The sequence below is a fragment of the Capra hircus genome, chromosome 24, assembly GCF_001704415.2.
Source record: "Capra hircus breed San Clemente chromosome 24, ASM170441v1, whole genome shotgun sequence".
Taxonomy (NCBI): domain Eukaryota; kingdom Metazoa; phylum Chordata; class Mammalia; order Artiodactyla; family Bovidae; genus Capra; species Capra hircus.
Window position 1 is genome coordinate 57717153 of NC_030831.1, and position 14756 is coordinate 57731908.

Below are 14756 nucleotides of genomic sequence, written 5' to 3' on the forward strand. Positions count from 1 at the left end.
ATACAGTAGCAGTTAAGTCCATACTGGGGACAGGAAAGCATCGTATTGATGCTGTTGAAAGTGGGGTTCAGTCACGTGGGAGGGAAGCTAGGTCTCTTCCCAGATAATGAAGGAAAGGAGGAAGAAGAAGATGGGAAGGGCCAAGACCAAGGATCCGCAGGCTTAGATTGAAAAAGCTGCCTCCACGTGAAAAAGAACAACAGTCAAGCACACCATCAGAGGAAGTGCTTAGAGAGGAAGAGGATCTGATGGGCAGGCCAGAGACCTCTGGTCTGCTCCTGGGTGTGTGTGACAGGGCTGGGGCGCTCTACTGTACTGTTCAGTTCCTCAGGGGTGTCTGCAGCAGGCTTCCCCGTCCATGACTATCTCCCAAGTTTGCTCAAACTTCTGTCCATGGAGTCGGTGGTGCCATCCAACCATCTCATCCTCTGCTGCCCCCTTCTGCTGGCTTCAGTCTTTCCCAGCATCAGGGTCTTTTCCAGTGAGTCAGCTCTTCATCTGGTGGCCAGAGTATTGGAGCTGGGGCAGGTCGCTGAAAGTGGACCTGTGTCAGAGCAGGGGTCTGTTACAGGTGTGACTCTGTATCCCGCGTGAGGGATGAGACCCGGACATTTACTCTGGAGAACCCGCTCCCTCGGGCTTGGCTTCCTCCTGGACATAGCCGGATGCATGTGGGGGAAAGACCGCAAGGACTCCCAGCAGAATATGAAAGTGGTTATCTGTGAATAGGGGAGCTGTGGGTGGTATTTTTTTCCTCCTTATTTCCCCGGAATTTCCACGAGAGTAAACACTTTCCTGTTAGATCAGTAGACTCTTCCTTCCCTTCTGCTACTTACCGCTTTGTCCACTCAGCTGTTAAGCCAGGGCCAGCAGAGGAGGAGACTCTGCCTTGGGCTCGCCGTCTTTGCTCTTCACGCTCCTGAGCGGCTCTGATGGAGGCGGGGACGTTCTGGGACAGGGAGCCGGGAGGTGGTGTCGTGTGCCTGCCAAGTCCCTTCAGTCGTGTCCGACCCTTTGTGACCTCATGGACTGCAGCCCGCTAGGCTCCTCCATCCATGGGATTCTCCAGACAAGAACACTGGAGTGGGTTGCAAGCCCTCCTCTAAGGATCTTCCTGACCCAGGGCTAGAAGCTGCGTCTCCTGCACTGCAGGCAGATTCTTTTATCGCTGAGCCACCGGGGACGCCCGAAGTGGTGTCTGATGCACAGAAAAGGCGGGGGTTCTCCGGGGGCAGGTAGATCGATTCCTCAGCTTGACTTCCTCAGCATCTCTCTCTTAAGTCCCTGTGTTTTGTCCCTTTGAAAGAAATTCCACGTATTTTTTTTATGGCTATAAAATCTAATTTTCAGCAACAAATTGGGATCTCTGCAGTCTTGATGGATGTACCCTGTCTTTTCTGTGAAACATAATTAAATTTCTTGATAAGTCCATAGCAGATGAAAAAAAGTGTTGTTCCCCACTGTTGCTAATGTATGAAGGATAATTAAAACTCATAAATAACCATAAAATCATTTGCCTTCGATGATAACATCTTTAAGCGTGTAACATCTTAACAATTTAAAGGCCTCATTAGATACTCCCTTGGACACAGAGCCCATTTTCTGGGAAAGAGTTCTGAATAAATTTTACTTACGTTCCTTTTATAGTGAGATGTTATTACTCAGTGATAATATGCAAAATAGCTTCATGATGGTGATCGCTGTTTTATCTTTGTAATTGCAGACATATCAAGTGGATCTGAAGCCCAACGGGTCAGAAATAATGGTAACAAATGAAAACAAGAGAGAGTACATCGAGTGCGTACACACACAGCCCTTCCTTTGATTAAATCGCGCGGCGTGTTTGGTGGGCAGCCCTCGCCAGAGCACCTCGTGCGTGCTGTGGGCATCCTCGGAGCAGCCTGGGCTCCTTTCCGGCTGGGCTCACGGGATGCTGGATTACGGGGTGGAAAGGGCGACTTGTATCATGGCTTCTTGGAGCTGCCGACAGAGGAGCCGCGGGAGGAGAGAAGGGTCCTTGTTGAGTAACGTAGCAGACACTCTGGGAGCCAGTGGGCGTCCTGTCTAAAACTGAGAATTACAGCGGTGGAACACGGTGTCGAAAGCCAGTTGGGGTAAAAGTAGAAACAACCAAAGAGAAGATATTGCCTCTCTCTCTCCTGACTTCTCTTCCGTAATGAAAGTGTAGGAAAAGAGTTAAAATGGATGAGGAGAATTCAGCAGGTGCTGAAACATCATTCCTGATGTGTGTAATTTTCTTTACTCAGCCTCAGCCTCCGCTGGTGGAACAAGATGTTGAGTGCTTTGGAAATCTAGGACATCTGTAGTGGGCAGGGCTTTCTCTGTTGGGCAGCTTACATTTTCCTCTTTGGTGTATAGGAGGTAATGCTTCAAGCACACGGTTCTGGTATCCTCCAAGGACGGCCGGGCTGCCCTCGCTAACCTCGGGCGGGTCAGCGTAATAGTGGTTGGCTCCCAGGGTCTTAGTTCCTGCTTGTCTAGTGAGCTACAGCCATGGGCTGAGCTCCTTGTTTGCGTTCAGAACATCATCTCAACAAGCCAGGTTGCCTCCTCTCTCAGTATAATGGGTCACAGGACTTGAGAGAATGGCCAAGGGTCCTAGCATCCTTCCTTAGCATCTGCAGAGAAAAGCCTACTGTCTTTCCTAATTAGGAAGAATGGGGGAGTGTCGAGTCCCTAGAGACCCTGACGAAGGACGGACTTCTCCACTCGCACGTTTGAAAGCTTGCTATTCTTAGTCAAAGACCAGAAGTAAGATACTACAGTTCTTGCCTGTTCACGTTCATTGGCACTGAACTTGGACAGTCTCAGCAAGTAAATGGTGTCCTAGCAGACGCCATTGTCTTCACTCAGAAAGCACAGACTTGGAATCGATTTTTAACAGCCCTCCACCCCAGGGCGACTAGGGTCAGGAGTCAGAGGGTTTAGACCTTGTGATACGTGTTGTGCATCTTTCTTTGCAGTTAATTCTTTCCGGTTTCAGGTCGGGGGTTGGGGGCAGGGCCTCAGGCAGCGTCTCCACTGGCTTCACCGCCAGAAGTCAGGTTGAACTCCCAGCTTCTCCCTGCCCCCTGCACCCCTGGCGCAGGCGGAGGCTGCTGGGCTGGTAATCGCAGCCCAGCCAGGGAGCCCCCGAAATGCTGAGCGATGGGCAGGCGGCAGGCTGGTCCCCGGGCACTGTTGCCACGGCTCCCCCTCCCCATAAGTGCGAGCCCTTGGTGACAAGGCCCCTGTGCTATTTCACGACAGAACGCCTTAGGGGTACTCCAAAGCGGATTCGCCTGGCAGTAAACGCTGCTGTACACTACACGTTGTCCCAGGGAGCATGGTTTCAGTGGATTTCTGTGACTCGAAGAGGTTTTTTTTACCACTAGTCCTCCAAATGTTGGTATTAAAGTATTAATGTTAGTGGTAAAAATGCTGATAAATTGTATGTCTTCATTGAAAACCAGCACATTGGATACTAGAACGAAATATCATATGATCACATATATTGTGCTGGGTATTCCCCTTAAAAATATGTACATGGTTGTACGTAAGTGTGGGTATGTGCATAGGTGGGTTTTTGTGTATGTGTCCATTATGCCCAGGTATGTTTGTATTCAAAGCCCGTTTACCCTTTTCTCTGGACAGTCACGTTTATAAAGCAGCTTTGGTAAACAGGCTTGGTGGAGGGGAGCGAGGATAACCAGTCTTACTTTTTTTAAATCCTCAATGAGATTTGAGGCTCCACATGTGCCCCTGTTCTCGAAAGCATCCAGGACTCAGCCGCAGTGGCCCCACCCTCTCCTTGGCCCGCGTCGGGCCCTGCCCGACGAGAAGCGGCTGCAGTTGGGAAGGAAGGAGTGAAGGCAGGGTGAAGGGGGTGGTTAACTGCCATCCATTTCCTCCCACAGCCTAGTCATCCAGTGGAGGTTCGTGAACAGGGTCCAGAAGCAGATGAACGCCTTCCTGGAGGTGAGTTGGGCTCACTGGGAGCCAGGCCTGTGCCCTGAGGTTGGGAGAGGACCACCCTCCTCCTGGGGGTGGGCGCGAGGCGGAGGACCATCACAGTCCCCTACGCGGGCGCAGGTGTGGGGACCCCACTCCCACCGCCTCCAGCGCCGGGACAGGAGTGTGAGCTGCGGCCTTCTGTCTGTTTGCTTTGGTTCAGTGTTTTCTAGCTTTGTGGCTATTAGTTTTTAATTTGCTGTAACTGTTTTTTAAAGAGAGATCTTTACAGACTTGACCCAGAAGGGCAGGCTCCCCCACAGAGGCTAGAACCATCATCCTGCAGTTTCCAGTGGTGCCCGGGGAAGGCTGGGAGCACCTCAGCCTTTTGCCGCGGTGACCGCAGGTTCTGAGAAATTGGAGGACCTGGGCAGTTTCCATTCATACCATCCCTCCCCGGGAGCGGTGCCTTCCCCTGCATCGGTCGGACTTTTTTTTTTTAATCCCCTGCCCTTTCTTCATGGCTGGCTGAACAATTCCTCACCCTATTAAAGTGAGAAGCAGTTACTTCTCAAACCCTGGTAGTTAACGTCAATGATGCCACAAGGCCCCTGAGGAGAAAGGCCCGTCACAGAGAATAGTGGTTCATCATTTTTTTAAATGGCTCACTGTGACCCAAAGTGCAGTTTCTTTTTAAGTCCTAATAGTTGCTCTAGTTACTTAGAACGAACCCCAGGTGTCCACTCCAGGCTTCCATTCTCATTGAACCGATGCCGGGTTCTCGTTGGCTGATGCTGTCAAGCTCATCCCTCACCCGCTTACCTGCTCGTAGCGAATAAAGCACCAGCCCAGGCAGGACTCTCGGAAAAATTCTGGGACCTTGGGTGTAACGGGTGAATTGGACGCACTTGAGAACTGCAGGGTTCATCATACCTTATTTACACAAGAAACCCAGCTGGCCTCACTCTAGGTGATCTCACTTGCAGAAACGGACCACACAAATGGCCAGCAACACGGAGCATCCATCCTGGATCAGAGCAGTAGTTAGTGAAAGTGCTAGTCGCTGAGTCGTGTCTGATTCTTTGCAACACCATGGACTGTAACCCGCCAGGCTCCTCTGTCCATGGGATTCTCCAGACAAGAATGCTGGAGTGGGTTGCTATTTGCTCCTCCAAGGGATCTTACTGACCCAGGGATCAAACCCCCATCTCCTGCATTGCAGGTGGATTCTTTACCGTCTGAGCCATCAGTTAGTGATAACTAACCAACTAAGCTGGGAATAGGGCTGGTTCTCTGTACTCCCTGTCTCTCTGCTGATCACACAGCCATCTCTGGGGTTTCATCTCTGCCTTTGATACCTTATTTGTAAATAGTTCGCTTGCACGCCTATGGCCTATGTATCTACGGGCACCCTGACTCCTGGCAGTGTGTCATAAATGGCTTTTGAAATCTGCCGCCTGCTTACAGCAACTCATATTTTCGTAGTGTTTCAGGAATTACTCAAGTACCTGAACCCTCTGGAGTCTGCCGCTCTTTAAATCTTTTATACTGTGATTATGCTGTTTTTATCGGAACTAAAATCACTGAATACTGTCACTGATAGCTATAAATCATCAGAGAATAATGTGTTTTTTCCTAGCTAACCGCACAAAGCTGGTTGGCCCTGTAAAATTTGTCTCTTTCAGAGAAAAAGGTATTGAGAGTGATTTTTTTTTTTTTTCCTTTCAGGGATTCACGGAACTGCTCCCTATTGATTTGATTAAAATCTTTGATGAAAATGAACTGGAGGTTTGTAAACATTTTATGTAAAGGAGATTTTATTTAAGTTGCTTCACTGCTGACATTGTAATATGCTCTCATCCACAGTGTCCTAGTGAGTAAGCGTAGGTCAGTTCCACCGCAGGTCTCTCGGGGGCTTGTTTGCCGACTGGGGAGCAGAGAACAGCAGTCGTCACCTGTGTGTTCCTTCCTGGGAGAGGGCAGGTCCGGGATGCGGCAGACAGAGGCCTGCTGCACTGAGCTGGCTCACCGCCGGGCCTGGCTTGGCGGGGAACCTGCTGCTTCTGGTAGAGCTGGCGTGGCAGCAGCCAGGGGAGGGGGGCACCACCCTCCTCCCTGGGTGGGGGCCGGCTGAGGACTCGGGTTTTCTGCGCACCCACCGTGAGAGCTGAGGGGGGCTCGTGAGCCTGAGTGTCTATGAGGGCTCCTAGAGCAGAGGTGGCCGTGAACTTGAAGGGGTCGTGTTGAGTGAGGAGGCACACCAGAAAGCAGCAAGGTGCTAGCAGGAGGTGGCTTCATCCCAGGTTGTGCCAGCTTCTTGGGGTTGATGTGGAGAGCAAGGCGTCTGCAGAGCAGAGGGACCTCTTTGCCTTCGTGTCAAGGGAAGCAGGACGAGGCAGGCTGTGTCTGTGCAGAGGCTGCTGACGGGACTCAGGGGCCGCTTGTCCAGTGAAGCGGCTCCCAGGGACTGGCTTTCCGTTCTCCTACCTTCAAATGGAAACGTCCTGGTAGATGATGTCATAGAAAGCATGTCAAGGAAGCCCTTCTTTTGAAAGATGGGGAAACTGAGGCCAAGAGAGGCTAATGACCTCACAGGTTTATCCAGCAGGCTCTGAACACAGTCAGGCCTATGAGCCCGCCTTTCAGGCCTCTGGTTTAGTTGTTTTCCCATTTTCTGCTGGTGCCTCTGTGAGAATATCACTCATCTGTCCACAGGAAACTGCCCTGCAGAGGGTTGGAGATGGTGGTTTAGTTGCTAAGTCGTGTCCGACTCTTTGCAACCCCATAGACTGTAGACTACAAGGCTCCTCTGTCCATGGAATCCAGGCAAGAATACTGGAGTGGGTAGTCATTTCCTTCTCTTGGGGATCTTCCCGACCCAGGTATTGAACCCGTGTCTCCAGGTTGACAGGCAGATTCTTTACTGCTGAGCCACCTGGGAAGCAGAGGGTTAGGCAGTAAGGAAAGGGGAGCCAGGCCCAGTGAGGCAGAGAAGCAATCACAGCCTCAGGACAGATCTGCTCACCGGGAGGTGAGGTGATGCCCTGAGCTGGTGGATCCGTCTGGGGAAGACACGTTCTTGCTATCATAAAGCACAAATTCTGTTGTGGGTGGAGAGGTATTTTCACATAGTGAGACAGATAACCTCTCAGAATAACAGCCAGCCAGCGTCACGAGCAGATGTAAACAGCATAAGCAAATCCGTGAGCACTGAGCTGAGATCAGAGGGGCCAGGTGGGCGATCAGTTTGGACTTTTCATCTCCAGCATGAGACACGGGGGTCCGTACAGGCACTGGAATCGGGTCCCCCGTTACCTCTCTGTCTCTGACCTGAGGCGGCAGATGGGTGTGGCACGTGTGTTCCCCGTCAGTTGTCCTTACAGGTCACTGGATCGTCTGGCTTTGCACGTGACGCGATGCTGGCGTTGAGAGAAGGCCTTTTCTCCGTGTGTGTTTCTTCAGCTTTCACGATACACCCTGTTCACCTCTGGTCTGTCTCCTCCAGTTGCTGATGTGCGGCCTTGGCGACGTGGACGTGAACGACTGGCGACAACATTCTATCTACAAGAACGGCTACTGCCCGAACCACCCCGTGATCCAGTGGTTCTGGAAGGCAAGTCTGGGGCCCAGGGCCTGTGCTGCCTTCCAAGGTCCACCGCTGGGTTTGGGGCTCTGTGGCCTGCTGGGGGGGGAAGAGGTCTGCTGAGCCAGACGGAGCCCTTCCCGCTGCTTCTCTGTGACCGTGGTGGACGCCTGTCCTCACTTGTCCTGAGTCAGCCACACTGTCTTCCTCAATCACCTACTCAAGTGCTTTTGTTTGAGTTGGACGACCCTAAGCAGCAGATAGCTGGATTCAAGAATTGGAACGAGTCCTCCAGACTGTGAATAAGAAAGAAAGGCTTCTCAGGACAAATACATGCTTTGGGGCTGGCTTTTCCAAGATGCCATTTTGGTTTAAAAAACCGTTTTCTCAACTTTTTTTGTGAATTCCAACAACCATTTTGATGTTTACATCTTTCAATCAGAGATGCAAATGAAATCTGATTTACTCTCTAAAGGCCAGTGTTTGTATCCTGTTCATTTTAGGAGAGAAGTGAAATAGTGAGCAGGTCTGAAGAAGAGAGAGTAAACTGACTTTGAAAGAACAATTCCGGGGGAGGGGGGGTGGGGGAAGCACTGGTTATTTACTTACAGAAATAAGAAATCCATTTGAATTGTCTTAATTTCTAAATATCTGTTACCAATAAGATTTCAAGTGCTGCAGAGAAGTAGAGAGAAAAGGAAGAAAGCAGAATCATCAAATCCTAAAGTCTTAGTCCAGGTCTTACTCAGCTTTGATTTTTGATTTTTTTTTTTTTAATATCAGTTCAAGTGACTTTACCAGGGAAGCCAACTAGATTCTTAGAATAATTCAGATAAGTAAGATTCACCGGTTATTTCAGAAGCCTAGCCTGGCTTCTGTTTCTCTTTTGCTAAAATGTTATCTTTAGAGAATTTCTCTAGTCAGAAATCCTGCCTCATAACCTGGGTTCCCCTGGAGCTGACACTTTAAACTGTGTGTATTTCCGAATGGCTCAAGAGGATCGTGTGTGTTTTCGATTGGCTCGAGAGGACCGGCAAGCCTCGCAAACAGAAACATGAGCTCAGTGCCATCAACGAGTTTGCCTTTTTTTTTTTTAACCACGTATTTTTGACCAGTGGACACATGAAGAAAGGGATGTTGTGATCCCTCGGTCTCTGATATTAGAGGCCAGTGTTGTGGCCATTTAAAAAAATGCTTCCCGGCCTTACCCGGTCCGGGTATAAGACCGTCTAGGACTTCCGCCGCAGTGCCCGTGGGATGAAGGTTTGCCGGTCTGCGTTGCACAGCCCGTGCCGCGTGTTGACCTCTGCGCCTCCCCATCCGCAGGCTGTGCTGCTGATGGACGCCGAGAAGCGCATCCGGTTACTGCAGTTTGTCACGGGGACGTCTCGAGTACCTATGAATGGATTTGCCGAGCTTTATGGTGAGCAGGATACCAGGGCGTCTTGTCCTCCCCTCACCCCATGAGTGTTTACCAGGTATCAGCTGTGACTCCAGAAGGCTGCCCCCAGGCCTCTAGCCGAGTGGGAAGGCTGCAGTCCATGGGGTCGCTAAGAGTCAGACACGACTGAGCGACTTCACTTTCATGCACTGGAGAAGGAGATGGCAACCCACTCCAGTGTTCTTGCCTGGAGAATCCCAGGGACGGGGGAGCCTGGTGGGCTGCTGTCATGGGGTCGCACAGAGTCGGACACGACTGAAGCGACTTAGCAGCAGCAGTAGACACACCACATGACGGTGCGGCAGCATGCTGTATCCTCAGCTGTTCGTGTTGCTGGTGTCCTTCAGTCGCTCAGTTGTGTCGACTCTTTGCAACCCCCTGGACTGCAGCACGCCAGGCCTCCCTGCCCATCACCGACTCCTGGAATTTACCCAAACTCACGTCCACTGGTCAGTGATGCCATCCAGCCGTCTCATCCTCTGTCGTCCCCTTCTCCTGTTTGTGTAGTTACCTCTGTATAAAAGCAGGGAGCTGTTTTTACTTTTTGCTTTTGTTCAGAGAACCATAAGTTTGGTCTTCTCTTTCTTTTCTGTTTTTTTTGGTATATCTTCCAAAACGACTAGATTTTGCAGAATTGTACATGTCATTGTAAGCTGAGCCTTAAACTTACTGCACCCCTCCACAAGGCAGAATTCTTCAGCGCTTCCTGTAGATTAAAAAGTCACTTTCTGCTCTCCATATCAAAGGTCATGATGTTTCATGTCCCCGCCCGACCCCGCCCCAGGAATGGTTTCACATTTAAGCTTGCAGGGCTGGGCTGAAAGGCTGTAGCTTCCACCCGTCCTTATGTTGTCGTGCCTGCTCTGTTCAGCTTGGCGCGGTTCCGGCCTGATGGTGACGTGAGTCTGAGGTGGTGCAGAACCATGGCTGCCCCTGTTTTGCACACTGTGACGTCACAGCTGCAGAGGGGGTGCCGGGCTCACCCCAGGCACGCCCTGCCCGCCCCGCCTTCTTTGCTTCAGCCCCTCCCTGTCTCGCTCTGCTGCCTTGAGCACTCAGCCTTGCGTTTTCTTTTCCTTTTGTCTAGGTTCCAATGGTCCTCAGCTGTTTACAATAGAGCAATGGGGAAGTCCTGAAAAACTGCCCAGAGCTCACACGTGGTGAGTGACGGAAAACCACCCAGCTGTGACACAGACTTGTTTTTTCAAAGCTTAGCCATGGATAATACCGGGTGAGAGGGTCACGAGCTGTGCTCCCTGCCCACTGAGCGTTTAGAGTGGGAACTGTCAGTGATGCAGGTGGGAGTGTAATCAGACGGGAGCTGACGAAGTTGAACCAGGAGGTGAAAGGGCCGGTATGTTTGATAATGAAGGGTTAAATCCCCCCTTCCTGCTTCCCCTGGGGTGTTCCTCCTCCAGTCCCCCTCTTTCCTTAAATATTCTGGGAAGCAGAGATTTCATTGCATCATTTCCCTATGTGGCTGTGACAACACCCAGCCTCTGAGCAGACTGAGTTCTTACTCCAGCCTTAAATTGGTTTAGAACCATGAATGAGATTCCCTGGAGCAACAGGGTCTTTAAAAGACTTTCCATGGCTATCCAGAATCCATGAGTCTCCGGGATTTAGTAATTTGATTGTGACAGAGGAGGGTCACAGGTCCAGCCAAGGATCCCTGCCCAGGGAGGCTTAGCACAGTGGCACTCAAAAGGCCGCCGGGGTGGGGGGGAGGGTCTCTGGGACCCCCGAGGACTTTCTTGAGACCCACAGAGAGGAGGACCTCAGGAGCTCTCAATCTGGCTCCCAGGTCCCCTGGGTTGGTTTCCCCTGCCGAGGCTTTGGTTTCTTATTCATAGGAAGCAGGTGGAGGGGATCCTGTGGATGGTCAGGCCCCCAGCCTCCTTCCCCAGGAGTAGCTTGGACTGCCAGAGTCGCTGGGCCATCCCGTGCTGCCCGGCGCAGCTCGGAGGAAGGTCTCATTCAGGTGCATTTGTGGAAAATGAGCTGTGCGAGGTTTTTTTGCTTCTCTTCGATTCCGTCGCCTTGCCGGAAAGCACGTTTTCCCATTTTTCACATTCTAAGAACTCCGAGCAGAATGGATGTGGCCCCTGCCCGTCAGCGCCAGGAGAATAGGCTGAGTCTTGCTAAAACTGGCCGATCGCCGGAGCAGTCGGTGTCCCTGACCACCTGCCTTTATTCTCAGGGGAGAATGTTTTGGCCTTTTGGAGCTTTTATTCCAGTTTCAGAATGCAGTGTGGTTTTCTGGGCTCAGTAGCCTTCCTCTGAAAGGCTGCCAGCGCTGAGCTGAGCCCCAGGATGGTCGGGCTGGGGCCCGAGCTCCCAGACTCAAAGAGGAGTCACAGCGGCGTCACTGGGCGCAGCCGTCTCGTGTGGGGCAGGCCGTGCACCTTGACGGCAGTGTTCTGTGGGTTCTTGGGAAGCTTACTTGTGGTCTGAATTCACAGGCTCCCGAATCTCAGAACTTGAAGTCAGGTCTGCCCGAATTAGAATCTCCACACTGACCGCTAGAGTTAAGCTGCTGCCACGGGAATATGGTTCCCTTTCTTTCCAGACTCTTCGAAAACAACCAAGTAATTGAGCGCTCATCCCACATCCTACTGTTGACCCACAGACAGATATCTTGCCGTTGAACGCTTCTTCTGTCTCGCGTGCTGAGCCGCCACTAAAATACAGGGCCGCCCAGACAAGGCGCTGACTCGGTGTCTCTCGACCTTGGCTGGACATTGGAACCCCCTAGAAAGCATTAAATACAAACACTGGCCCTGGGGTCCCACTCACGGAGGTTTGGACCCAGTTGGTCTGATACGACCAGGGCCATGGGATTGCAGAGCCACCCGGGTGGTTGGCGAGGACAGGCAGGGTTCAAAATTGCTGCTCATCTTCTGGAAGGACAGAGGCCAACCCTGGGAGGAAGGCAGCCCCGCTGCTCATCAAGTGTCCCAGGAGGAGAGCGTCCGGGGCCTTCTCCCAGGCCGCTCTCCCAAGGCCCCGAGGAAGGTGCTAGTTCTGCTGACAACCCAGGGCTGACGGCGTGGGAGTTCCTCTTTTTTTCTCTGCTGTGGCTCTCCTCCCATCCAGCCCCGGCTTCTGCTGAAACAGAAACACAACAACCATGCTTCATTCTTGCTACGCTGTGAACAGACTTCCCCGCGACAACCATAGATGTGGCTAAATAAAATCTAGCCGTATGTGTTTAATCTCTTCCGTGTTGGATGAAAATACAAAATACACAGTGAAGCGTCAAGATTAAAACCTGATTTACTAGGAGAGCGAGGGCTTGGCGGAGCTGGTTCTTTGACATATAATTGTGGGATATCTAGCATGAAGCGGCTTCTTTCCTTTGTTCTATCAAAGGTCACTGCTCATATAGTTAAAATTCCTCTTTACTAAGCAGCACAGACCCACCTAAAAATAATCTCCTTCAGCCCACACATCTTCCAGACAAGACTTACCCCCTGAGGGTAAGAAGGCCATGGAGCTGGTTGGTGGCAGGCCAGAGCCAGACCTTCTCCTGACATCAGAAAAAACGGCAACCCTGAGCACTCACTGTGCTCCAGGCATCGCCCTAAAAAGCGCCGTGTGTGTGAACCTGTGACATCATCACAGCAGTTCTAAGAGGCAGGTCCTGAGAGTCCCCTCTAAGCAGTGGAGCAACTGACGCCCCGAGAGCTGACAACATCCCAAACCTCAGCTCTTCACACTCCCCGACTTGCTTCTCTCTCCCCACATCATGCCAGTATTTCTCAAGCTTGAATAATCTATGGACCTTCTTTAAAATGGCCACAGACTCTCGAAGCCCCTCAGGATTGCAGGCCCTGGACTGTGAAATACCAGCTTAAAATCAAGACAACAGCCGCCTCCTGGGAAAAGGCTCTTTTAAGTGTAGCTGCAGAGTGGGGTTTTGTCTTTGTCGCTGGTGAAATGACATTGGAGGTCGTTATCACGGTGAAAACCAAACGTTGAAAACTTCTTTCCATCTTAATCTTTCAGGATTCCTGAGTTCCTGAGCCCTCTGGTTTGGGAGGCACAGTGTTCTGCTCTGCTGTGTATTTTGATGTTAAAAAATCTCAGAGCTCAGTGTGTCTTTTCAGACACTGAGTGGTTGTTAAAGGGCCCACCCACCCTGCTCATGCATCCTACTGTCTTACTGCTGACAATGAGTGGCTTTAAAACACAGGAAGATGCTCTGCTCATCCTTGGAAACCTATGCCAGTGCCGAGAGCGCGCAGTCCTAGACACTGAGGCAGCCTGACCATATCCGGGCCTTGGAGCCAGCCTGGGGCTGATTCCAGGCTCTGCCACTTACTGGGTGACCTTGGGCAAGTTCCCTAACCTCTCTGTGCCTTGGGTTCCTCTACAAGTAGGGATGCGGCATCACCTACCTTACAGGTGGGCGCCAGGATTTGCTGAGGGGATTGAGGAACAGCACCTTGGTGGCTCAGCTGGTGAAGACTCCACCTGCCACACAGGAGACGCAGGTCCAGTTCCTGGGAGGGGAAGATAGCTGGAGAAGGGACAGGCTCCCCGCTCCAGTATTCTCGGGCTTCCCTGGTGGCTCAGCTGATGAAGACTCCACCTGCGGTGCAGGAGACCTGGGTCCAGTTCCTGGGAGCGGAAGATCCGCTGGAGAAGGGACAGGCTCCCCGCTCCAGTATTCCTGGGCTTCCCTGGTGGCTCAGCTGGTGAAGACTCCACCTGCAGTGCCGGGTTCAGTTCCTGGGCGGGGAAGATCCCCTGGAGAAGGGAAAGGCAACCCACTCCAGTATTCTGGCCTGGAGAATGCCATGGACTGTCTAGTCCATGGGGTCGCAGAGAGTCAGACACAGCTGAGCGACTTGCACTCACTCACCACTAACAGTGCTGGCGCGGGGCAAATGCTCCACAAATGTTAGCTTATGAAAGCATAATGAGCTAAGGCGTGCACGCATGCACACATGTGCAAACAAGCCACAAGCACATGTAGCCATTGTCATGAGAGAGGCCTGCCAGCAGCCCGCCTCCCTGGTCTGTGTCTGGGGCTCCAGGTCCCTGTTCCTGGGGCGTGAGGGGTGCGTGGGGGGGGGGGTGCAGGGACCGGCGAGTGAGTGGTGACAGTGGTGGCTGCCCGTGGGCGCTCGCTGTGTGCCAGACCCCTTTATGTGTGTGATCGGACCCTCCCAGCACCTGACCCTGCGGCAGTCTCCCCACTTCACTGAAGAGCCAACAGAGAGGGAAGTGACTGGCCTGAGATCACCCGGCTGGCAGGTGGCAGAGACAGGATCTGAACTCAGTCCTGTGAACACGTGTGATCATTGCTCACAGAGGCCCCGCGTGTCTGGAGGTCTCACTGTCACCAGGGTGACTTGTACCCCCCCAGCCAAGGCCTCCAGCTGTGGAGGGGCTTTGTGTAAAGGCAGCTCTTCACGCCGCACACCAGTGACTTGCCTGACTCTGGGTAGAGGGCCTCTCCGCGTCGGGGCCCCAGAGCCACGGGGGCCTGGGTTCCGGTCTCAGGTCTGCGGTGTGGTCAGGGCTGAGGCTGGGACACGGCGACCTGCCGCCCGGCTGCAGGGCCCGCATCTGCAAAACGGGGAAACATCACCCGCTCAAAGGGGCTGTGCTGAAAACGGGCGCTGTGTGCAGAAGTGCTGGCTTCCTAAAATAGCGTCAGATTGAGGGAGAGCGCCAGAGAGCCTCCGTTTGCCCTGCTGCGGAAGCCCTTGGGTTTCCGGCCTGGAAGCCTCGGCGTGTGCGCCAGTTACCTTGCCTGTTCTCTTCCCTTCC

The 14756-nt window shown here is 52.3% G+C and overlaps 1 protein-coding gene across 6 annotated transcripts in view; it reads left to right on the top strand.

Moving 5' to 3' along the window:
• The window catches only part of NEDD4L (neural precursor cell expressed, developmentally down-regulated 4-like, E3 ubiquitin protein ligase), a 371596-nt gene that overhangs the window by 351881 nt on the left and 4959 nt on the right, over positions 1-14756 (top strand). For all 6 annotated transcript variants that reach the window (XM_018039444.1, XM_018039445.1, XM_018039440.1 and 3 more), the window contains 6 exons: positions 1724-1797; positions 3918-3978; positions 5680-5739; positions 7457-7564; positions 8861-8957; positions 10063-10135. In XM_018039444.1, coding sequence (XP_017894933.1) covers positions 1724-1797; positions 3918-3978; positions 5680-5739; positions 7457-7564; positions 8861-8957; positions 10063-10135 — 473 coding nt within the window. The remainder of the gene's footprint in view (positions 1-1723; positions 1798-3917; positions 3979-5679; positions 5740-7456; positions 7565-8860; positions 8958-10062; positions 10136-14756) is intronic.